The 24568-nt window shown below is 31.4% G+C and overlaps 1 protein-coding gene across 8 annotated transcripts in view; it reads right to left on the bottom strand.

Moving 5' to 3' along the window:
• TRAPPC8 (trafficking protein particle complex subunit 8) overlaps nt 1-24568 on the bottom strand; it is a 78842-nt gene that overhangs the window by 42479 nt on the left and 11795 nt on the right. For 5 of the 8 annotated variants that reach the window (XM_019714076.2, XM_074340193.1, XM_074340194.1 and 2 more), the window contains 9 exons: nt 18707-18796; nt 17712-17886; nt 15533-15686; nt 13325-13418; nt 12418-12677; nt 11962-12077; nt 11115-11265; nt 7281-7381; nt 3944-4049 (listed from right to left, as the gene is read on the bottom strand). In XM_019714076.2, the coding sequence (XP_019569635.1) occupies nt 3944-4049; nt 7281-7381; nt 11115-11265; nt 11962-12077; nt 12418-12677; nt 13325-13418; nt 15533-15686; nt 17712-17886; nt 18707-18796 (1247 nt within the window). The remainder of the gene's footprint in view (nt 1-3943; nt 4050-7280; nt 7382-11114; nt 11266-11961; nt 12078-12417; nt 12678-13324; nt 13419-15532; nt 15687-17711; nt 17887-18706; nt 18797-24568) is intronic. The other 3 variants (XM_019714079.2, XM_074340195.1, XM_019714075.2) reach the window with 1 other exon arrangement.

Genomic DNA, 24568 nt, shown 5'->3' with positions numbered 1-24568 from the left:
GTTTCATTTTTTTCACATCATAACTTAATCAAGCTATAATTATATTATCATGTAATGAATAAGACAGGAATCCAACCCCAAACAACTAGATATCACAATATCATTCAGTGAATAACCTAACACTCCCCACTAAATTTAATGACACCTATCATATGTAGTATTTAAATTCTCATTCTAATCCATTATTCTACTGTTATCACTATAAACAATTTTAATTTCTATAGCCCTACATCTTAATATACAGAACAGGTAATTCCCTCTAATTATTTCTTCAATTTTGGAATTTTATTTAGGCTTCTCAATAGTTTCAGTTTTTCCGTTAAGGCGCGTGTGTTTACATTTATATTTTAAATTGTCTTCATTATATTGCCAGACTTAGAAAGGCAGCAATCCTGGACATTCTGATTAAGATAAGGAACATATCCTATGTATCTTTGACGGTGTGTAAATGATTCTAAAGTACAATTTGGTTGAAAACCAGCACAGTAAAACCTCAGCATTCTCAAATTTGACACTGGCCAATTCAGGAGACCTGGAAATCCACAGCATGTATTAATTTAACTGAAGCAAAATTTGACTTGTGCATTCAGTAAAGCTGTTGTCTGAGAATCAGTCTGCAGGTCTGAATACCCTACATTCCTATCTCACTGCAGCTTTGCTCTTTGTTAGTCTCTGTCTCTTATAGTGACACCTAGAGTAGAAAAAAACATTGCTTTGAAAATGAAAAAATGGCCCTTAAAAGAATAACAACAGCCATCAGTGCTGATGGAAAAAAAATGAAAATTTCAGTGATAGTTTTATCTAGAAAGCAGAGGCTTTGAATGAATTGAAGAATAAAATTTTATTTTAGTGGTAGTTCATATCTATGACAAGTCTATTATATACATGTTCTATAAAGAACTAAGAAAAAAACTTGTGATACCACTTTAACAAGAACTCCAGCCTATGAACTGTGCCCAAGAGATAATAACCAAGAGATAATTTTAACAAAAGCTTAAAATATGAGGATAATTACTGGGGGAAAAAATCACCTAAGCTAGAAGCTTCAATAAACACTTTCATAAAAACACAGCTGATACAGGCACTAGTTGCACAAAAGTTAGGTGAATCAAATCTCAAGAAAGATGGCTCTAAGATTTTTTCCTTTGCATGTGCGTAATTGTGACATTAACAGGAAAGATACTATCAGCTCATCAATTTACCACAGGAACAGTTCCTCACAAGCTGAAGAAACTTATAAAAACTGCTGCTATTACTACCACTAAGGAACTGATTTATTGTATTTAAATGCAGTAACAGACAAAAAGAGCTAATAAGACCAGAATAAATGTTCAAAACAGACACAAGTAGAGGAAAAGCATCATGTCTTAAGCACCAAATTCAGACACATGATCCTATGTGGTGCTGAATGTGGCTTATCATTAAGCTTGGTTTTCTCTGCCATGCTGAGAATCCCAGGGCATAACATAAAGATCCACTTGCCCATAAACGTGCAGTCCAAAAAATAAAGTCAAAGTACAGCTCTTTTCACCCAGGCCTCACAGCTAACTTTTGCTATAATGGTATTAGCAAAAATCTAGGAAACACAATTCATAACTGTCAAGTGTGTGTAACTCTCAGTTCCCTATCCTCAAGTTAAGTGAACTTCATGACATTATAAAGCCTTTGTAGCTAATGAAATATATATAAGTACAAATTGTTAGTTTAAATTTAACAATGTTATACACATATGCCTAGCAGTCTTTATTTTCAAGTTATCTCAAAGAAAATATTTGAAAGGTATAGCAGAAAAGGCCGTTGAGAATCACAATTTCTGGGGAAACGAAACACCGCTGGCCTCCACACATCACCCCAAAGCAGCAAATGACAAAGATAACTTTCCTACAATTTCATGACAAAAATGAATCATCCAGGTTTGAAAAAGAAAGGTGGAAAAAAAACAACAACAAAGAGCTGGGAAAGGAAAAGAGAACAATGACAAAATAACAAGGTTACAATGCAAACAGAAGAATTTAAAGAAATTTTATTCAAGCTCCTAAGCCACAAATTCCTTTTACATTCACTGATAATCGCTAGGTTAAAAAACACAGGATTATTTGATATAATACAGAACATCAACATACTCAAAAGCCTATATTGAGCTCTATCAAATAGTTTATGTTTGGCAACTGTTTGTATTGGTCAGTTTTCATGCAATATCAATTATTAAACATTTTATATCATCTCTTAACATAGTCAGTTATACCTTACAGAAATCTCTTTAGAATTAATGGTTCAGTTCAAAAAGCATTTATAAATCATAGACCATGTGCCAAGGCCAGTGTTAGGCACTAGGGATAAAAATACAGAAGGCAACATAGTTCCCTCCCCTGGAAAAGCTAACAGCTTAAATGTAATTTCCAATATAATAGGGTAAGTGAGGTCTTACAGCGCTATATGAGAGGGCAGTTCAGAGACATTCAGGACAACCTGGGGTATTAGACAATTATCTGAAGGACATGACTGATATCAGAACTCGTAAATTAGGTGAAGAAAGAGGCCAAGGACCACACACAGACCAGGAGAAGGACATTAAGGATATGAACCAAAATAGTAGAAGGGATTTAAAAAAAAAAAAAAAAAAAAACAGAGAGAGAGAAGTATAATATCTGAAGATATAAAAACATGCTTAAAAAGTTAACCACCCTCCACCATCCCCCCCAATTATGTTACTGACAAGTAAGAGAATATAGGAGCATCTCCAGCACTTTTTGCCTGAAGCAAATGAGGAGCTAGCTGATTATGACACAATGTAAGATCACAATCTATAAGGTAAGAAAGGTTATGAGTTTAGTTATTGATATGTCAACTTACAGGTGCACTGGAAACACTCAAGTAGTTAAGTCTAAAAGGCAGTTGGCCATGCAAATCTAAATCTCAAGAAGTAAGGACTGGAGATAGATTTGAGATTGAAAATCATGACTGTGAACAGATCACCCCAAAAATGTGTAGAGTAAAAAGTATAGCCATCCAAGGACTAAAACCGTAGTGTCTGTTAACATTTAAGGTGCAAAGGAAGGGTTTGATTTTGTTATTTTCTTAAGCATTCATGTTAAAAAACGTGTCTTTTTAAAAGAATTTATTAAAATATAGCTAACATACAGTATTTTATATTTGTTTCAGGTGTACACCATTACTCAACATTTATAAACCTAAAGAAGTGAGGATAAGTCCAGCAACCACCTGACATCATACTATGCTTTCACAATATTACTGACTATATTCCCCATGCTGTACATTATATCCCCATAACTTATTTGTTTTATACCTGGAAATTTGGACTTCTTATTCCCCTTCCCCCTTTTTAAATTTTTCAATTACAGCTGACATTCAATATTTTGTTTCAGGTGTACAGTAAAAAAAAGTGTCTTTAACCATACTTACAAAGGAATTACTACCATTGTTTACAAGCCTGTACTCAATGAAATTTAGTTATATTTCTGTTATAAACCTTCAATAGCAACTATAAATGGATTACTTTTTCTCCCTTTTGAAATATTTGTAATATAGATTTTTAAATGCTTAAGATGAGTTTTAAAAAATTCATACTAGTAACATAAGATCTAAAAATCCTGAGATTACTTTTTAAGTATCAATTTTATATTAGGAATGATGCACATGCATGTGACTTTAAATATTGTTATGCATAGGTCAGAACCTAATTCATAGAAGAGGTACAATACATGTTTGTGGTTAATAATAATGTAGACTTAAAATCTGTAAATAAAATAAAATCAGTTTTATAAAATATTGCATTTAAAACTAATTCAACTAGTAACTTAGAGATGTTATAAATTCCCAAAGAGAGATTCCCCTCTAATTTTATGTTTTGCACACCCTCTCAAATAAACACTTTTTTAAAATTATGAAACAATACTAATTAAATATTACACAGTTTCAGTACCTCACTAGTCAACCGTATTAGAAGAGCTGCAGCCTCTGAATATTTGCTTTGGCTTTTTAAGATTTCAGCACTAAGCAATACACATCTTTCAGCCAATACCATATTTCTAAAGAAAAAAAAAAGACAAGAAAAACATAATTAGGACTACAGTAATATCTTAATACATCACAGTGACCATCTGTTCAATAAGTTTCCAATTCTAATTTTTGAGTAAAAAGAAATCCATATCCTTGTTTTCCACTTCCCAAAAAGGTTTAAAAAAGTAAAACTTCTAAGAATTCTCATAGATCATCAAAACTTTTTATCATTACATAATTTTGCAGTAAGAATACAATTCAAAGTCATTTTTCCCGTATACAAAAAGCTAGAACCTAATTGGTATTTCTGAAATAAAATGCAGCAGCTATTTCACAAATAAAATGTGCTTTGAACAGAAAAGAATATAAACATTTCACCTGTATTTCTTTCCTCTTCCTCATTTCAAACTGTGTGTTTTATTTTACTAGCTACTTTTAGGAATATTTAGACATTTTCTCTCTAGTAGTACCACTGAGAAGTTTCAATTAGAGACAGCATGGGGCCAGTGCTGTCTGACTGATTTCTGAGTAAAATCTTCTTTGTGAGAACACTAGCAGTGATGTTTCTTTGTGGACAACTACCATCAATAATCTAGAATTAGATTATTCATTCTTGAAAATAATAAAAATAAATGAAAACGATTTCTTACTGTGAAATTACAAGATGCAACCCTTTTGTTGATAAACATCAGTAAAGTCTCTCTCTTTTTACTTTCTAATCCTTATATCACTTAAAGGATCACTTTCTAATCCACTTAACCTTAAAATTACAATAAAAAATACTAATTGAAGGTAATTCTGAACAATATTTTTAAATTACACTTACTTTCAAAAATTACAAAAAGTACTGTAGATCTGCCATAAACTTTCTACAAATCACAGTTTTTCTTAGAGGGTATTTATGAATATATACAAATGTTCTAATGAACAGAAAAGACTAACTCCTACTCACATATGCTCAAATATATTCAGTTCTTAGTTTTCTTAAGTAAACTTTATAAACTCCCTTAAATATTTTGTTTAAAATTATTGTTTTACTTATTTATGTTTGATTCCTCCTCTATTTCCCTATGTAGTCAGTTATTAAGTCACAAGCCTAAGTCCAGGATTTTATGAATTTGTTAATTCAAGCAACATTTAAAAAAATCATTTGTGTCAGGCAGTGAAAATGCTAAAGACTCAAGTACTTCTATGACACAGTCTCTATCTAAAAGCAAAAACTGATATAAACCATAATAAACAGGTTATGATTTTTATTATGATTTGGGGGAGAGAAAGGAGGGAAGGGATGACTTCATAAAGGAAAAGAAATTTAAAATCTTTTATGGATAAACAGTGTCTCATCAGTTAAAAAGAGGAGGCTAACCTTCTAAGAAGAGGGCATTGCAAAATATTGCATTTCCTATATTAAAAAAATTTTATTTACATTTTAATATTTCTGAGACAGGGAGCTTCTTAAAATTGATTATGTATGATTAATGAAGTGTTCCCAGTTATCCCAAAATATCTATTAAATTGATGATGTCTTACCAATTATGGTAAATTAGAATGAAGATTATCAGGTAAATGCATGACAGTAAGTATGTATTTAGAAAAAGCATAGAATCTGTTGTGGACAAGAGAACTAAACGGGATTGCCAAGGCTTTTATGGCTATTTGGGTCACTAGTATTATCCCTTTACTTTTGCATCATTCCACAGGCATCTCTCGAAAAGTGCTGTGCTTCCTGAAGATAAGAAAAATCTTTTCAAGAAAGAATGCTCAAACGTCTTGAACTCTTTTACTAGCTTCCTTGGTACCTCACTATCCTAGCTCCTTTTCCTCTTCAATTTCTCCTTTTTAGGTCCCATCAATGGTTCCTCTTTCACAGGAGGCTGTATCTCCTGCCAGAATCTCCAAATATATTCTCAAATATGTTACATAAGGTATACCGTGTTTCCCTGAAAGTAAGACCTAGCCGGACAATCAGCTCTGATGTGTCTTTTGGAGCAAAAATAAATGTAAGACCTGGTCTTATTTTACTGTAACATAAGACCGGGTCTTATATAATATAAGATCCAGTCTTACATTAATTTTTGCTCCAAAAGATGCATCAGAGCTGATTGTCCGGCTAGGTCTTATTTACGGGGAAACATGGTAGTAGGTAGGATTCGATACTGGCTCCACCATTTATTAGCTGCATGTCCTTGGGCAACTTAAATTATAAGTTTCAGTCTCCTCATCTGTAAAATAGGATAATAATAGCACCCACCATTTCATAGGCTTATGATTAAATGAGCATTACTTTGGCATAGTGGCAAATGCTGAGCACTCACTAAATGTTAATTATTAGTATTAGTGTTGTAAACATATCGCTATGACTAGTAATACTTAATACTTCAATGTGATAAAAGACAAAATTGTAACCCATTTTTCAACCCATTCATGCTTCATAGAAAAGTCAGATTAATCTTTCTGAAAAGTAAATTTTATATGTCAAGGCTCTACTCAAATATTCAGAACTCCCTATTTACTGCTACATAACTTTTAACTACAGCTTAAAAACAAGAATAAATGCAAGTTAAGGCTCCCCATACTGATTTCTCTCAAACCACCTTTCGAAATTTATCACCCAGTATTTTTTATGTACACAATCCCCCTAATCTAGTCAGGGCTCTATTCCCTTTCTCTAGTAATGGTGCATCCAAAACATTATTCCAGCCAAACACAATTTCTGAAATGTCTTCATGGCTATCAAACCCCAATCACTCAAGGTTTAGTCCTCAAACATCCCATGAAACTTCCTCTGACTACTTCTGGACCATTCATAGTCTCATTACAGGTAATAAGTTCTAAGTCAGTAAGTTCTAAGTCCTACAGAGTTCCAATAGAACTCACTATGCGTACAAAGAACTTCTCATTTTCTTCCCTGGACTATTATTTAACTGTGTTTTGCAAAGTTCAAATTAGCTAATTACTGGCTAATTAACAGTGGTTAGGATCAGATGTTCCCACGATATAAATCACCCTCAATGTAATATGTAACCTCAACATTACATGTACCAATTCCTAACCACAAATTCAAACAAAATAGGAAAGGAAAGGAGGATAAAACACAAGTTTTAAAAGATAACCTCATCTTGTCTCTGACTATATTAACTTGATTTGGGAGCTTATTTAAGTTTAAAGCATGAAAAACAAACAACCATTTATTTCCAATAACAACATAAATGCCAAATTTAGCTCTAAGTGGATAGAACATAAATACTCTAGTCACCTACTTGCAGATATCCCTGTATGTCTGGATTGCTGTATCCATGTAATGTGCCGGGTATGGCCTAGGTGCTCCTGGGTGAAGAAAAGCGGACACTGCTGCCATTTCCTAGAGGAAAAGACATTATTTATACTACTTCAAAAGGGGAAATATTCTTGTAGTTTAGCATTCAGGAAGCCTAAAAACTAATGAAATTTGGTGGGGGCTTTTATACATGCACATGTATATGATTCACAGCCAAATGCAGACTTGAAAAATATATTGATATGCTTTTAGTTTTTAAATTCTCTAGTCAAATCCCAAAGTCTGTCATTCAGTATTTAAATGAGATTTTCAAGAACACTTTTGAGTTCCAGCATATGTAACTACCCAGTGAGCCTAGCTTAAGATTTCCGCAACTATCTCCTCCCTATTCTTTCCCCTTCCTCAGTAAGTAGAGAACAGACTAATTACAGAACCATACAGAGACAAAATAAAGTGCATCTCTTTCCAATTGTTGGCATCGAAATATGAAAACAGAGCTCACAACAGCTTGCACTATATATATTTTAATACTCTAGTTTATATCCTATATCATACAGAAGGCACAAAGGCGATTTATTTCTTAGACCTATGCTATGTCAATTTTCTAAGTCTTTTTATTTCATTTTCAAAACCCATTCTCTTGTCAATGTCTATCACTTTAGTTAATTCAATGACATACAATATAAAATTGTGATAAAAGATTTAGAAATGAAGATTAAAATACACGTTTTGGCTTTCTTACTCAGTAAAATATCCTATTATGTCTTCACTTACGCTCTCATATAGACTAAGTTTTAATAAAAATTTAACTAGAAATAAATGAAATCTTCAGAAATTCAGGAGAAAAAATTGCTAATGTCAACAACCCACTCTCAGGATGAATAAAAGTATTTCTCTGCAACATTTTTTTTTAAAACAGAAAATCATACAGAAATAATTATCTAAAAACTGGGATATGATTAAAGCCTTTAATGTGACAGAACACGAGTTCCGTGACAATATCAACCATATGTTTCAGAATACTTCTGTATCCCCAGCATCCAGCACATGTCTGCTCCACAATTTATTGAAAAAACCTACTGAAAATATATCATATCCATGTGATAGAATATTCTACAGCTCTGAAACATGTTTTCTTAGCTGGTTTATATTTTAAATATACACAATGAATGTACATGATTCTATATTGTACCAAAAATATCAAATATATATTGAATATATTGTATAATACTATATTGTATAAAAATACATATTTACTATATATGAACTACATATACTACATTCATATATATTAATAAAAGTGTACTAAGAAAAAATCCTATAGAAAAACAGTCCCAAATTCTAATTTATTTTCCATTTTAATTCTATAAAAAATATTAAATGAATATATGTTCAAACAAAATTGACATAATTTCTACAGATATAATGAGAACATTCAGAATGATCACCCCAAGTTACTGCATGATCTTCAATAATCAACCATTAAAAGTCAGTTCTTATATTCTACAATAATGAATTAATATATTTTACAAAGATTTTCATTAAGAAATGGAGTGATCTACTTAACCTTCAGTTAGTTATGACAGATTAAGCTATGAAAAACCCATATTTCTTCAAGAATTCCTATTATTGGTTTTGGCATGGTATATATTTTTTAACTTTCTAGTTACCATAACCAAATATTTTCTATAATTTTCATCTAAAAAAGGCAGGCAGTACAGTCTGTTCTACTATAACACATTCTAACCTTATCAATTAGCTAATATGTTAATGGTATTATAAACAGGGAAGTGCTATCAGCACAAACAAAATTTATATGCACACATAATGTTTTAGGCAGGGGATCAAAAATAGCAAATATAGAATTATAACCACTTCCAATAGGAAAAGAAAAAGCCTTGAACTCAGCTCTTGCCCAGGTAAAAGCTTTTTTAACCTGTATTTTAAGAAAATAAAAAATAAATGCCCATACTTTGGTGGGTGCATACTCTCTCTCCAGAGAAGTCACTCCCAGCCCTGCACAGCTCTTGGCTCAGGGCAGGCTCTACTGAGTAAAAAGGAGCTCCTCTTCCTCATCCCTACTCTCAGCCAATATTTACATATGGGTTTTGAGTTTTTGTTTAATTCCCTGAGGTAACCTCCAGCCATACTGAGCTGCCTGACTAGACTGATCATACAGGTCATCTCCCAAGATAATGTTTTGGTGTGTGCTCTGGTTACAAAGATACATAGGTTTTAAGAGGACTGTTGCCTATTTTTCTCCAAGGCCTATTATTTTTAGGGCAACTTCTACAGACTACAGGGTTTTCAAGTATGCATATATTGTATCATAGCAGATATGCCTATATTTTCCAGCGCTATACTTTCTCATATAACTGCTACTAATACTCTGTCTAAATGGTTGAAACAAAGGATTTATTTTATTATAAAAATGAAAAAGCTTAAGCACCATAAAAAAAAATTGTTGCCATACTTTTGTAAGATTTCTATCTATATTATTAGTTTGGTGCAAAAGTAATTGCAGTTTTTGCCATTTTTTTAACCTTTTAAACCACAATTACTTTTGCAACAACCTAATACAAACATTCAATTTGCAGGTGCATCATGTAAAATTTAAGGTATTAATGAGTTAAAACTAGGTATTTGTGATTTCACGTTAGCTTATATTAGATGACTATAATAAAAGACCAGAGAATGTCTAGCTAAGAACAACTCATATAATTTTTCAAACACTTGAACATAACACATTTTCAGTTACTGAAGGAGGTTTTCGAAGTTAACTGACTTTTTCATTAAAAATATTATGGAAATAAAAAGGAAGAGTAATGTAATTTTGTGATTTTAGCTTTACAATTTTAAATTACCCATTTTAGTTTTATACATACATAGGATTAAAAAAGGCAAAATGAGACAATTAAACAAGTGTCTACATAATTACCCAATGAGGTATTTAGAGTTCTTATACATTTTTGTTCTTCATACTTTTGTAGGCTTACATTTTTTTTTTTAAAAAGAGGGCGCAGCTCACAGTGCCCCATGTGGAGATAGAACAGGCAACCTTGGTGTTATTAGCACCATGCTCTAACCAACTGAGCGAACCAGCCACCCCTGTAAGCTTGCATATTTTTAAGGTTAAGTAGAAAGTAACAATGATAGTTTTACTCTTTTCTAAGCACAGAAAACAGATTATAAATATATTTAAAATTTTTCAAAATACTAAAAGGTTATAAGGCAACAAGTATAAAAAACTCTTTCTGAAATACCTAGCTTTACATGACAACTACAAAAACTACCAAAGCCAGCGATTTCTGACTGCTTATAAACAAGGCAGTATGCTAACCTTATACCTTACCTAATCCTATGCCATTAGAATTCACATTTTCAGACAAGAAAACTGAGGCTCAGAGACGTTAAAAAATTTGCATAAGTCTCTTACACCAAAGTACATGTTCTTAACCAATACGAGTATATAGTCCGACATCAGGAAAAACATTTCAAGCAATTTAGTTTCAAGTCTAAAAACATCTTCTAAAAAAAAAACTTTATACTTTAAATATAACTGAAATTAAAATTAAATTTTGAAACATATGAAAAATTAGAAGGTACTAATCAAAACTAAGAAATTACTCCTCATATGTTACCCTGTTTAAATGCACCATTTTGAGGAAAATTCATCAAGTGAGAATAATTGAAAAACTATTTTTCCTCTTTTAGTACAACTTTATCCCTATGTATTTTGTTTGCTATTTCATAAAGAGAAATTTCTACATTATTTATGGTAGCAGAAATAAGAAATTATTCTACACAGAATACCAACCAAGGCACCAGCTGCATAAAGCATTGCTTGATCATTAAGAAAATCCTTCTTTGCAGTATGATAGCAACTGTAAGCCAAATCATAATGCTGCACCAAAAAACATAAGTCAGCCATTTTCCTGATTTGAAGCTCTGGTGCTTCTGGTGGATACCTGTAAATACAAAATAAGTTAAGAAACTCATTTATAATTTATGACCTCTAACCATTAAATATTATAAAATATCTAACAGCTGCTCAATTGTCAATTAACATGAGGAAAACGGATCCTGTTTTACAAGAACTCTACCTCCAAGGAGAGAGTGTCACGTCTCAAAGATATCTGGAAACAGATAGTTAGATCTATATTAATATAATGTATAGCCCTATATTGAGAACTTGTCAACAACAGGCAAGGACTTTGTCCATGGGCAAATTACGAAGTAATGGTTAATTCCACTTTTATATACAACCAGGAAAAAACTAAAATCCAAAATGGGTTAATTTTATTTTCCCTTAAAACAAGATTTCATGTTAAAGAAAAATTTCTAAATATAGGCTATGTTACAGAAGCACACCACCACAATATTTTAATATAGAAGAGTATTAATGAATACCTAATCTAACTCCATCTTTTACAAATAGGGAAAAAGACCCAACGTACTGTGACTTTCCCAATTCTTTATTTTCAGATATCCAATTACTTAAAAGTCTTTATTCTTCTTAATTAATAGAATTTACCTAGACATTACCTGAGTTTTGACCAACATGAAAGAAAGTGAAGAAATTGTCATTTTTTGCAGTACATCATATAGTCAAACATTAGTCAGAGTAAAACACAGGAAAAAAACAAAAATGGTATTTCACTCACAGCAATCCAGATGTATTTTTCAGTTCAGTTATGCCCTTTTCTGGGACTTTACTGCCACTAAACCATTTTTTAGTTGCAGAAAATAGAGATCGACTCAAACCTTTTCTTGATATTAGCTAAGAGAAAAGATTAAATATGTTGACAAACATGAGAATTTGGTATTTCTTTTTACATACAAAAGAAAAATTCTAAATAAGTAAAAAGCTTTAATAGTGAGCAAATGTTCATTTTAATAACACTTATTTAAAGAAAACTGTCCAATATGGTGGCAAAATGCCTAGTGAAAACGAATAAGCCTGTTCTAAGATTTAATAAAATTTCCTTATTCACAGTAATGTTAGTAAACCCCTAATATTGGTCTATCTTTAAAATAAAATAACTTCAAATACTTTAAATACCTTATACTACTATATTCTCAAGTTTTAAAAATACTAATCCAAAAAAATAAAATCTTACCTGATCATTTAATTGCCGAATTGTTTTCTCTATATGAGGCAAAAGGCCCCGAAATGTGAACTCTTGTATAAACTGTCGAATTCTATCATGATCAGTAAGAGTTAAACATGCACCATGAATAATCCCAGTATTTGCTTTCTTTGTTTCGTGTAATGATGAAGCAGGTTTTACATGATCTGGGCCATCAATGCTGTTAGAAGGGTCACTGGATGAGTCCAATTGAAGTGGGTGAGCTCTAAAGTTATTTGGTAAGCCATCTACTGAAAAACAAATCTTTCTTTTACTCTCAGAATGCAATAGAAAATTGTGATTACTACTACATTGCTACAGAAAAAAAGAATATTGGAATCCTTTATTTTTCTGTATATCTTAGAAGTCTAACATACAATAACATTAATCTCTCCCCCTTTAAAATTATAGGGCTTGGGTTAATACTTGCTACACATAATAGAAATTTAAAAATTCATGTTAATAAATGAGGAAAAACAAATTTTTTTATATAATATAAAGAATTACTTTCAAATAGCACAACTAAGCAATAAGAAAAATTATAACAAAAATTATAAAGGTACCCCTACTATCAAAACCGTAATTTAAAATACAAAAATAAAATTCTCAAAGTCATGTGAATTTTGGAAATAATTCATGCTGTACATCTTATCTTCCCTTGCTTTCTACAAAATTTTCTAAAAGAAATGCGATACATTACACTTTTAAAATAAATTTTAAATTTCAAAAAAAATCAAAGTCAAATGAGTCAATAAAATCTTCAGAAGAAAAGCTAACCTGCCCATTATCTTTTTCATTATGAAAATTTCCCCCATCTTTTATCTATAAAGATTAGCATGCTTTGACAACAGGGTATATTTTCAATCAAAAGAGAAACTTAAAGAAAGTATATCAAGACCTTTGACTTCGTTATCTAATCCATCCAATGAAAGCAAGTTACTATCAGAATTCTTATTTGAAGTTATAGTACAAGGACCATCTTCATACGATTCCTATCAAAACAAAATAAAAAGCATTAGCAGTTGTATTTAATCATGTTTAAGATATTACTATCTCCATCAACAACTATGGCTGCTCTAACTGTAAGCCTCATTTATTTGCTACAGCAAGACTCTTTTCTTCCAATCCTCCAAATTCTTAACTTTTTCCATTATGTTTTCTAGCACTCCAGTTCACACCTACTATATTCTTAAATTCCCTTTCACATTCAATCTACTGCCCTAATTATTCTGAATTCAAATTATCTCTCTCAGTTTATATGTGATAGATATATGCCTATATGAATATCTTGTATATGTTTAAGTAAGGAATAATGGCAAGAGAGATGGACTACTAAAGTCAAGCCAGGGAAAAAAAGAGGAATGATATGGAATCTCCTAGTCATGAACCCTGTGTTACTAGGTTGGAGTGCATTCTGAATATATCAAAATGTTTGGGAGAAACATCCAATGCAATGTTTGTTTATACAAAGGTACTGTTTTCCCAGTCAACAAAAACTGAAAATACCCAGACTACCCCATCAGGCCAGTAAATATGAGGTATTATCTGAGTGCCACACTTTCAAGGAAATATATAAACTAGAACTTAAGAGGAAAGTGATCAAAACAAGAAAAGTCTGAAACTATCATTTAAGAAAGATTTGAAAAAACTGGGCATATTTAGCCTGAAAAAATTTTAAAGGGAACATGTGAGTCATCCTCCTATATTTTGAAAGTTGTCATAATAGAAAACTGATATGGTTCTCAAAGGATTAATGAGTACAAGCAAAGGGAGGAAATTTTTGGTTGATCCTCAAACTGTTCAGACATAGAAAGGGTCACCTGAGAAGACAGTCACTAGATGAGGGCATTCATAGGTTTAAAGGGAATTAAAGCATTAGAACAGGGTTGGATTTTTATAAGCTTTAAATTATCCTCCAATCCTGAGCTTCTAGGGTTCTAAGCTGTAGAATTACTCATACTGGTCTTACTGGTCTTCCAGTAAGAATTACTGGTCTTCTGTCAAAAGTTCTCAAACTGAACAATATGACTCAACTGACTTATTTCAGTACTGTTCCTATTCTGAGCGTGGCCCTAAAAGACCATTTTAAAAAACAGAGTCCCTTCACATCCAACTGTTTCTTTTTTCCTCAGGCATTTTCCCTCAGCATTATCTTAAAGAAGGTCAGCAGTCATCTCAATATTAAAGTGAGTAAAATATCATTATAGCACTATATCTGGATCAAAAATTCCATATATTAAAAACAGGCAAATAAACAGATTAAATAATATTTAGATCAGAAAATCAAGTTATATAAACTCTATTATAATTGATATTTTTAAAAAATATCACAAAGAGTACATAATGTAGTTGTACAAAATATAAGTATATTTTCCATTTACTTAAGAAATCCTGCTTCTAAACAAAAAAGTCAACTCTTGATTATCTGAACTAATCATAGGAACTTGTCATTTGACTACTACCAAGTGGCATACAATTCTATCTTAAAAGTTTGACAGTGTGAAACCATACACCCACCTACTTCAGCCAACAGGTAACAGTTAACATTAGTCTAGAACTCTAGATTAAGAAAGGTGTACATTAGGAAGAAACACTTCCCGAAAATTCAGAAGGAAAGGAAATCAGAGGGAAGTTAGGGAAAAAAGCCCACCCACCTAAATAGTATGAGTTCCAAAAGGTGGCCATAAAAACAGCATGTTGAAAATGAAGGAAGGCAACCCCAGAGCATGTGGATAATAAAGAACTGACTGTAAGCATTCATAATGAATTAAACGTACAAGCCAAAAATTCTATTCTCTACATGTCTAGACAATCAATTCTTAATGTGCAATTCACTTTTTATCTTTTAAGAAAAAGATCAATTAACACTAATATTATATACCAGAAAGGAGTACACATAAGGGATTATTATTAGTTAAAAACAGCTTTTGAACTACTGATTTAAGAGCCCACAAGGTGATGGACAAAATTTAGCCAGATTCCAAAACAAATATTAGTAATTCTACTAGTTAAACCAAGACATGAAAAATTCTACAGTGATACCATTATGTCATAAGACTGAAATATAGTTTTTGTGATTTGCTTCATTGTTGTTTTTTACATATACCTGGTTTTGAATACTATTTTTCTGGAGATACTGACTCCAAGGATCTGGTATCTGTTCATCTGATGCTCGATTAGATGTTCGAGAATTAATTTTAAGTAAATAGCAACCCTGAGTTCCATATTTCTGTTTCATTTCTTCATAAATGGATTCAGCTCTAAAATAAAAAATGAAAAAGTTTGTAGTAAATGGGTAGCACACCTTAGGCAATAAAAGACACTAAAATAATACAAAAAATTGCAAAAATAACCCCCCAAAAGGCAAAGCAGACAATTAGAAATAGAATAATTTAAAAATGAAAATAAAGATCATGATCCTAACTGAAATTTAGCTAGCTTGGCTATCACCATAAAACAGAGTTACCAAAGTATTTCATGACAGAAATTTTGCAAGCTACTCCTATGTTATTCAGACAGAGTTCTGGTGGTCAAACTAGTTTGGGGAATTACAGTAAACAAGGCCAAATAGTTTATTTGCAGCAAATCGCCTCTGAGCCTTCCATTTGCTAACAAGCACTATAAATTTCCAAAGAGCAGCAGCAAACTTATAGATCAGTAAATCTTTCAACTATGAGAACTAATTTCAGGAAATATGACTTTGAAAAAATCTTGAGAACACACATTTATCGAACAACATGAGCGCTACAACAGAAAAATATAGCACCCAAACACTTACAAAACATCTTTCACTGCCACAGTTTACCCTTCCCTTGGTTGTCTCCAAAGGGACACAGTACAGAGGAAGGAAAGGAGGACATTCAAGAACAGCAGCCAAGGTATTTCTTCCATAAAATCCAGCCTTTTTTCTTGCAAAATTCAGATAATCATGGACAGTTATATCCATGAGCTATATCTCAGATGTAACAAAAAGCATTTTGATTTCCATACTTTAAACTTGCTAGTCGGTAGGAGATAATGTAATTCAAATGATAAGACAGCCTAAGAAGTAAACAGTACATTTTGATGGAAAATGAAACTTGGGTACTTAGAGCTAATCTAGTTTAAATAGGTATGTTCTTCAATCAGCCATCTGGTGCAAATAAAACCCTGGAAAATTTTATATCATATTCAAATGCAGATGCTACAAATAACAAGCCTAGCAAATGAATCATTTTACACACTATATAATTAAGACTGAATTAACTAAAATAGTTATAAATTTGAATAAACACAGATATATAAGTATATGTGTATGTATATACACTTAAGTACAATAAACTAAACTTTTGTCACTTTACCAATGATACTGTTAAACATGAGAACCACTGATCTAATCCTTAAAGTACCTCTTAAATATCCTAGTTACAACCATTTAATATGGAGGATATATACCATACTCAACTGATGGAAACTAATTTTAACAGCCTGTTCAAATTATTTCTATTTATACAGTATACTTTGTCCTGCAGGCCAAAGACTGTTTATGATTTCAAAAAATCCTAAAGATCATTCTATAGAGAAAAATTTATTAAAAAGATGATGGTTTGTGCTCAGAACAGGGCAAGAAATAATTATTTAATTGCATAACCTAAATAATAGTTTGAAACAAAAGATTCATTTGATCTATAACCTAAACAAAGAGTCAAAATAGACTCCAAAACCGTAAGTAAAACTGCTTTTAATGTTATCTTATTTTGTTAAAACTTATTTTTAAAGATAAGTTATTCACTTATCCCAAAGATAAAAGGACTACAGCAAATCACTAATAAGGAATATTAAAGGGAACATAAGAAAGAAATGTTTGGATGCTTTTAAGACTGTGAAAAACATCAAGGCTAAAAATATAAAGTGACAAGAGAACAAAGAGTGAAAAATGAAGTGCCTACAAGCAACAGCCAGGAAGTGAAAAGTTAGAGGAAAACTGGGAAGGAGAAAAGAGAAAAAATGAGAAATAATTTTATATACACCTTAGACCTACAGGTGTAAAATGGCAAGCACTTATGTACCAAGATTGTACTAACACAGGTATATATTGAAAGAAAAGGTTAGGTAATCAAATGAAATCCAACATAAAGTGACTTAGCTGTTGACTATAACTCTGGAATAAAAGATACAGTTGAATATTTTATTAACATATTTTTACTTTCTTAGATGAAAAGTGTATCTAAAATTTAAATAAGCCATGTCCAAATTAAAGTTATATCATTTAACAGAAAAAAGTTAATTAAAAATATAAAGCTTACCTCTGTTCATCTCCTGCACTTACATCATGTAAAAGTACATAATATTTAAGTGTATTTGGTATAAACCACTTGGGGTAGGAATAGTCATTGTTGTGCTGAATTCGATGTTGTTCTTGTGACAACTTTGAAAACTGTTCCACAGGTTCAGCTTCACTAGACGATGCTACCAACATACCTTGTAAACCATATTATTAAGGAAATTATCACCCATCACTCGATAAATATTACCCTAGTAAAATAAACTTTAGGAAGATATATTCTGAGCCAAAAATATGTATATATGATTTCATAGGTTTTCACAGCAAGCACAAAATAATTTCTCCAACACTTCTAAGTAATTCAAGGTTGGTTCTAAACCTTAAAGATTTTTTGTTGAGTTTTTTAGGTCGTTTACAATAAGGAAATCCATGAAAATAAAAATGGACCAAAACTGTACAACAATCAACATAACGAACAATTATGCTACATCTTGCTCCTCTTCATTCCATTTCACTAGTTTCATACCTTAACCTACCTTTTAACTTTTCTCTGCAACCCCATTTAAAAAAAGAAAAAGCCATAACTGTCAAAGGAGGTTAACAGCTATAAAACAGGTTACTATAAAAATGGAAAACTGTTTTTAAACTTGCGCTTTTGTAAAAGCAATTAATTTTGAGGTAATCATCAAAAGCAGTTAACAATGACAGTCTACATTTTCTCTTTCTAAAATGGCTTAAAACATATGAAGCATGAAATATTCAAGCTGGGGGATAAAGAAAAACAATAAGCAAGCCCTCAGTATTCTTATTTTGTAATCAAAAATTAATTTATTACACCAGTCCTGTATCTAGGATGCCATTTAACAAAACAATTAACAAAAACTTGAAGCATCATCAATAAAAAAGATTGCCGCATTCTCTATATCCTCTCAACAATTTTGCCTTCATTTAACTATTTCTGAGATTAATAACATCCAAAACATTTGATTTTAAGAGAACACTAAGGTGAAAGGATACACGCTAAATAGTGGTTCAGAAATTCATGATCTGATGCGGGCATCGACTGAAGAAAGGTCTCTCTGTAAGACTCAAACCATGGAGTAGTAGCTAAAATTAACCGTATATGAAACAGTTAAAATTCCTCAACAGAATCAGTTTACAACAGACAATATTTCAAGTCCATACTTCTAAAAGGCATAAACCATAGTAATTTCTAACAATAAACAAGCATTTCTCACTTGTGCTTAAAGATATATAACAAGTATTTTCATGTGTCCTTTTATATATATGTGTGTGAGTGTGTGCATGCATATATATATATATATATATATATATATATATATATATATATATATTTAAGTGTAAGCCACATATACAAAGATATTTATACATGGGAATATACTGTACTTGCAAAAAGAAAACTGACTGATTCCCAAACCTACACAATAATCCCACAACTTACTTACCTATTAATGCTTTAAATATTACCTATATGAATAAAACAATTTTAGAACTAAAGTTTTGTACCCCTGCCACCAGTCACGTTGTCCATAAGTAACTCCTTATCATAAATGATATCATTCCAGAACGCTGGTTCTCAACTGAGAGTGATTCTGACCCCTGGAAACATTTGGCAATGCCTGGAGGTATTTTGGGTGTCACCTCTAGGCGTGGGGAGGATACTGGAAAGAGACTAGGAATGATGCAAGCATCCTACAATGAACAGAACAAGACAGACCCCCATAACAAAGAAATACTTGGCTCAATGTCAGTAGTGGTGAGGCTGACAAAGCATACTGTACAATTTGATTATTTGAATATAACAGTAACAAAACCTCTTTAAATGGAATTTCAAAGCATACTTATAATCAAATACAAAGATGTGCATTTTCACTTTTTGTATACATGTATATAATATGATTCTTAAAATGTCAAATCTCTCATTTCATGCTATGCATTTTACATTACAACTATTCTAACGTTTTTATATTTGAACTTAAATTTAGTCATTTCACTAGTTTTAAGGAGATAATTTAAATCAGTTTTACTATAAGAGCACTCTATTCCGAGCTACTTATGCTGATTACCAAATCTTATGTACTTTTTGTTTTCACCTTAATCACTGAAAACACAGCAAATATATTTTCCGTTTACATTATAATACTACATTAAACGAGAGGAAAGCCTGAAGAAGAAAAAGATATTCATCTTGACCAAAAAACATTTTTAACCTGTTGCCACAGACACAAAACATTTTAATTCCAACAAATGCCTTATGAGAATAATCCATACAGAAGGTGCCAAAAAAATGTACACACATTTTAAGAAAGTGAAAAACTATTAAAATTGTAATACGCAATATATACTGATAACAAAAGATGAATACAAGTCACATTTGACTTCTGCAATTACAAGAGGTGCTCAATGTGGTTACCATCAGCGTCCAGACACTTCTGATTATAGCAAACTACTGCTTGGGCAACGTTGACCAAAGTGTCCACTTGTATATACGGGCACTCCCGGTATACTATTTAGGGAGGCTATTACTGTAACAATTTCATGTTCTTTGCTATAGAAGAGGAAAAACATGCCCATAAATATTATAATCTATATGAAAAGTGGCAAAAATTAAAGAATAAATGACAAACTAGTCTGTTACCTATCATATGAAACCAATTTTCTTACCAACCAATAAATATATCTTCCCCCAAGTCAGTCAAAACTAGTCCCTGTCTAGAAAATTAATGTGTATTTTCATTTAGTACAATGACAAGAAAATAAAGAATAGATAATGAAAACTTTGGTTAAATAGGAAGGAATCGCCACAGAAATGGGGAAATGACTTTCTCTATTTTGAATATTTTTCTATTTACTTTGTCGCTTCAATGCTGCTTAAATTTAACAAAAAACAGATAAATTGTAGAAATATGAAAAAGGGTATTTCATGGTGGGCTGGGGAGTTCTAAATAAACAAACTGGATCTTCCAAAATAGCTATTCTTTGCAACACTACCTGTAATAAAACACTAGAAAGCAAACCCACTAGTCCATCAAGAGGGGTGGACATCCATTAACTGGATGTACTATTCAGCTATAAGAGAAAGAGGAAAATCTCTCTATGTATTATTATAAAGTGCTCTCTTGGATATACTGTTAAGTAAAAAAAGGAAACAGCAGAAAAGTATGCATTTTAGTGTAAGAAAGGGAAGAAAATATAAAGAATCACACATATATTTGGTTATATTGTCAAAGAAATAATAGGAGGATAAATCTAATAAATTCCATTACATATAAGGAAGACAAGAGAAGAAAAAGGGGAGACAGCATGAATAGAAGAAGCCAGACCTCACTGAATTCACGTTGTTTTAGAGAGTTCTAACTTTGGAAGTATACATATGTCTGCATAATTAAAAATAAAATTAAATAAAAATGAAAAAGCAAGTATACACACACATACGAGCTCTTAAATTGAAATAATACTTTCTAAATACTGATTACAAGGCAACACTGGGTATGAGGACCAAAGGAAAAATTTTAAATATATATGGCGGAAGTGGGTTTTATCCTTCAGGTAGGTCACATTCAGTTTTATAAGTTAAATTTTCCCTTCAGCCTCATGTTCCCTTAAGCAGCTAATTAAGAAGTCCTTCCATTATTTTATATGCCAATAAAAAAAAAATAGAAGTCCTTGTATTTTTTACTTTTTCAAATGACACTTTTTACACAGTGAATAAAATAATAGTTTTAAAATGTTTTATATTAACAAGAGACTAACATTTAGTGACAGTTGTCTCCCTTTAGAAATTCTCTTGTACTTATTTTGGGATGAAATCAGTATTTTGCCCATACCCCTTTCCATTTCTATGTGTTCTTTCTTTGGAATTGAAACAGCAACCATGTTATTCTACCAGCTTCTCTATGCAGAATGTATTCTGTCTTGGTAAGGAAGGGTAAAAAAGGTAGTTAAGAGATAGAGGACATAATGCTCTATCTTCCACCCCCACTCACAAAATGCAGCCCATCCCCCTTCTTTGTTCCCTTCTTAGCGTCAGTAACAAGACACAAGAGTTATTAGTGTTCCCAATAAATATCTAACAAGGGCGATGAGCAGTGAGCTTAACCTAGAGCAACTCAGGTCTTCATCATACTGAAACTAAAAACACTTAGCAACCCCAAATCTGCAGGTGAAAAAGACTGAATATCCTAAATATAAACATCACCTACAAATCACATATTTTCCCTTCTTAATCATTCAAAAAAGCTGAAAGTGCCAGAAAAATCACTATTCAGACTAAAAAAACAAAAAACAACCTAAGAAATATTAATAAATTTCAAATAATGTTGGCATTTTGACTATGTAACTTTAGATAAACAGTAGTAGATATACCAAAACTTAATATATACTCACAATGAAAATATCCACGTAAACGAATTAAATAATTACACATAAATTACTTAATGTGATGAACGTACAGCTTCAAAGTCAGAAATATTTGACACGAAACTCTGTCATTATCAGAAAATACGGTTTAATTCAGAGGATCTTAGCACACAAAAGCTACAAAAATTAAACTAGAACACCTACAAAATTTATGAGAATTTTGCAAATCATAAAAGATCTTAATTAAATAATATGAAAAACTAAGGAATACTAACCTTGTATTTTAACAACACCCTCGAGAACTATTCTTGAGGAAACTAAAATCAAATGTTTTCAGAAAAATCAAAGTTTTCTAAAGAGATGAGAGTCATGATTACTTATGCCCAATTCCTCAGACACCACAGTGGAAGATTTTTTAAAATAAATTGTCCTCTTTTCAAATTATATTCCTTTTAACCCTCAGTATATCAGGAAAAAAATAAGTCACTGTCATTTACCATCTGGATCTAACTGATCCTTGATATTTTACTGTATTTTTAATTCACTTTATAAATTATTTACAGAATTAAGAATAAGGGCACAGTAAAAATAACTTTAGAAATTTTACTAAGAATTTAAACACAGCAAACTCAAATTGTATTCCCACATATTCCTGGTTTTAAAGGTATATGCCTCAATTAGGCAACATTCTTTGAGTGCAACAAACTGTTCAACTGTCACACATGAACCTGGAACAAATCCAATATGTAAATACTTATGCCATATTCAAATACATCTCTAATAAGTTCTAATTTTACCATTACTTCTGGTTATTCTTGCACTTGCATAGTCAAGGTGCAACATTTTGGAAAAAACTGATGGCTCATAAGTTTGCTGATGAGAGAAAAAGGTCATCTAATCTTATTTGCTCCATCACTGCAAAACGTTTTCATTGTCTAGACTTCTTAACAGTAAACAGAAAGAACAATCCAATGAATTTTTTTATTTCAATATCATCTAATTCCTCCCAATCATCTTCATACACATGAGTACTTCCAACATTTATCACTTACAAACTGCATGAAGTAAGTTTTGTTAAACAAATATAAAAAATAAAAAGAATACTGTGATATGTGCTTTAACAAAATAGGATGTCTAGGCTCGTTTCGAAATAGTATTAAGTGAAGTCCTTCTTGTTAAATTAAAAATACATTGTTTAGTCATCAATTTTTGAGTTCGAGGAAATTCGTATTAGATATTGAAGACTCATAAAATGAGATTTCTGTATATGATCAATTTCATGATCAATTTACCACGATCATTAGAGTCTAGAGCTAGGCTGTCCAATATGGTAGGTAGCCATTAGCCACATGTGGCTAGCGGATACCTGAAATATGGCTTGTCTGAATCAAGATGTGCTATAAGTGCAAAATGCACATTAAGAATTCAAAGACAGGGTGGTGAACACTCAATGGGATTTATAGATGATGTAATACAGAATTGTACACCTGAAATCTATGTAATTTCACTAACAATTGTCACCCCAATAAATTAAATAAATAAAAAAGAATTCAAAGACAGTAAGACAAAAACACAAAATTTTCTATTGATTACATATTGAAATGATATTTTGCATATACTGAGTTAAATAAAACATTAATTTCACACATTTTTTTCACATTCTTTACTGTAGCCCAAGAACATGGAAAATTATATAAGTGGCTCACATATTTCTACTGGACAATGCTAGTCTAGAATGCTGTTGTTTCACTGCATCTTCTGATTTATCTAATAATTGGGAAAACTTTTGTCTTCCATTGTTAATTTTCTTTTCTTTGCTAATATGGACTGAAAATTAAAAGTTCTCAATTCTAAACTGTGCTTAATGCAAGAAAAAATGAAAACAAAGATGGTGACTACAAAGATGGGGTCTCTAGACTTGTTTAATACCGTCTCAAAAGAAGATGCAATATACTTTGGGCGACACAAAATTTAAAATTAAAGGATGATATAATATTGATGACTTACTTCACTACTGTATCATCTTTTTAGGCAATTTCATCACCCTTCCACTTTCTTCTATTCAAAGTAATGATAACTGATAAATAATTCACAGGATGTGAAAAATAGCAAAATACTTCAAGATTCTGGAAAAATAATAACACTAAGTTCCTATTCTTGCACAATTATTTTAAATAATTGCCACTTTTTAAAAGAGTTATTTATGCTTTTTGCTCTTAAGTAAAAATTTAGGAAAAAATATTACAGAATATTTAAGCAATCCTCTAAAATACTATTTACACGTGACTATTCTCCAAAGTATCACGGTATTTTACAGAGCAATAGCAATTAATATAAAGGCAATCAGAAAAAGTATATTACACACTTAAAGGGGGAAAAATATGTTTTTCCTTCTGATCGAAATAAGGTACAACCCAAATTATACTATTCTAAAACAATGCCTGGATTTATCAGATAATGTAAATCAAGAGTAAATAAATAATAGATGATAGAATAAAT

This window comes from Rhinolophus sinicus, linkage group LG09 (genome assembly GCF_036562045.2).
Source record: "Rhinolophus sinicus isolate RSC01 linkage group LG09, ASM3656204v1, whole genome shotgun sequence".
Lineage (NCBI taxonomy): Eukaryota > Metazoa > Chordata > Mammalia > Chiroptera > Rhinolophidae > Rhinolophus > Rhinolophus sinicus.
The sequence above is the reverse complement of the archived record's forward strand: the minus strand, read 5'-3'. Positions and strand labels throughout refer to the sequence as shown.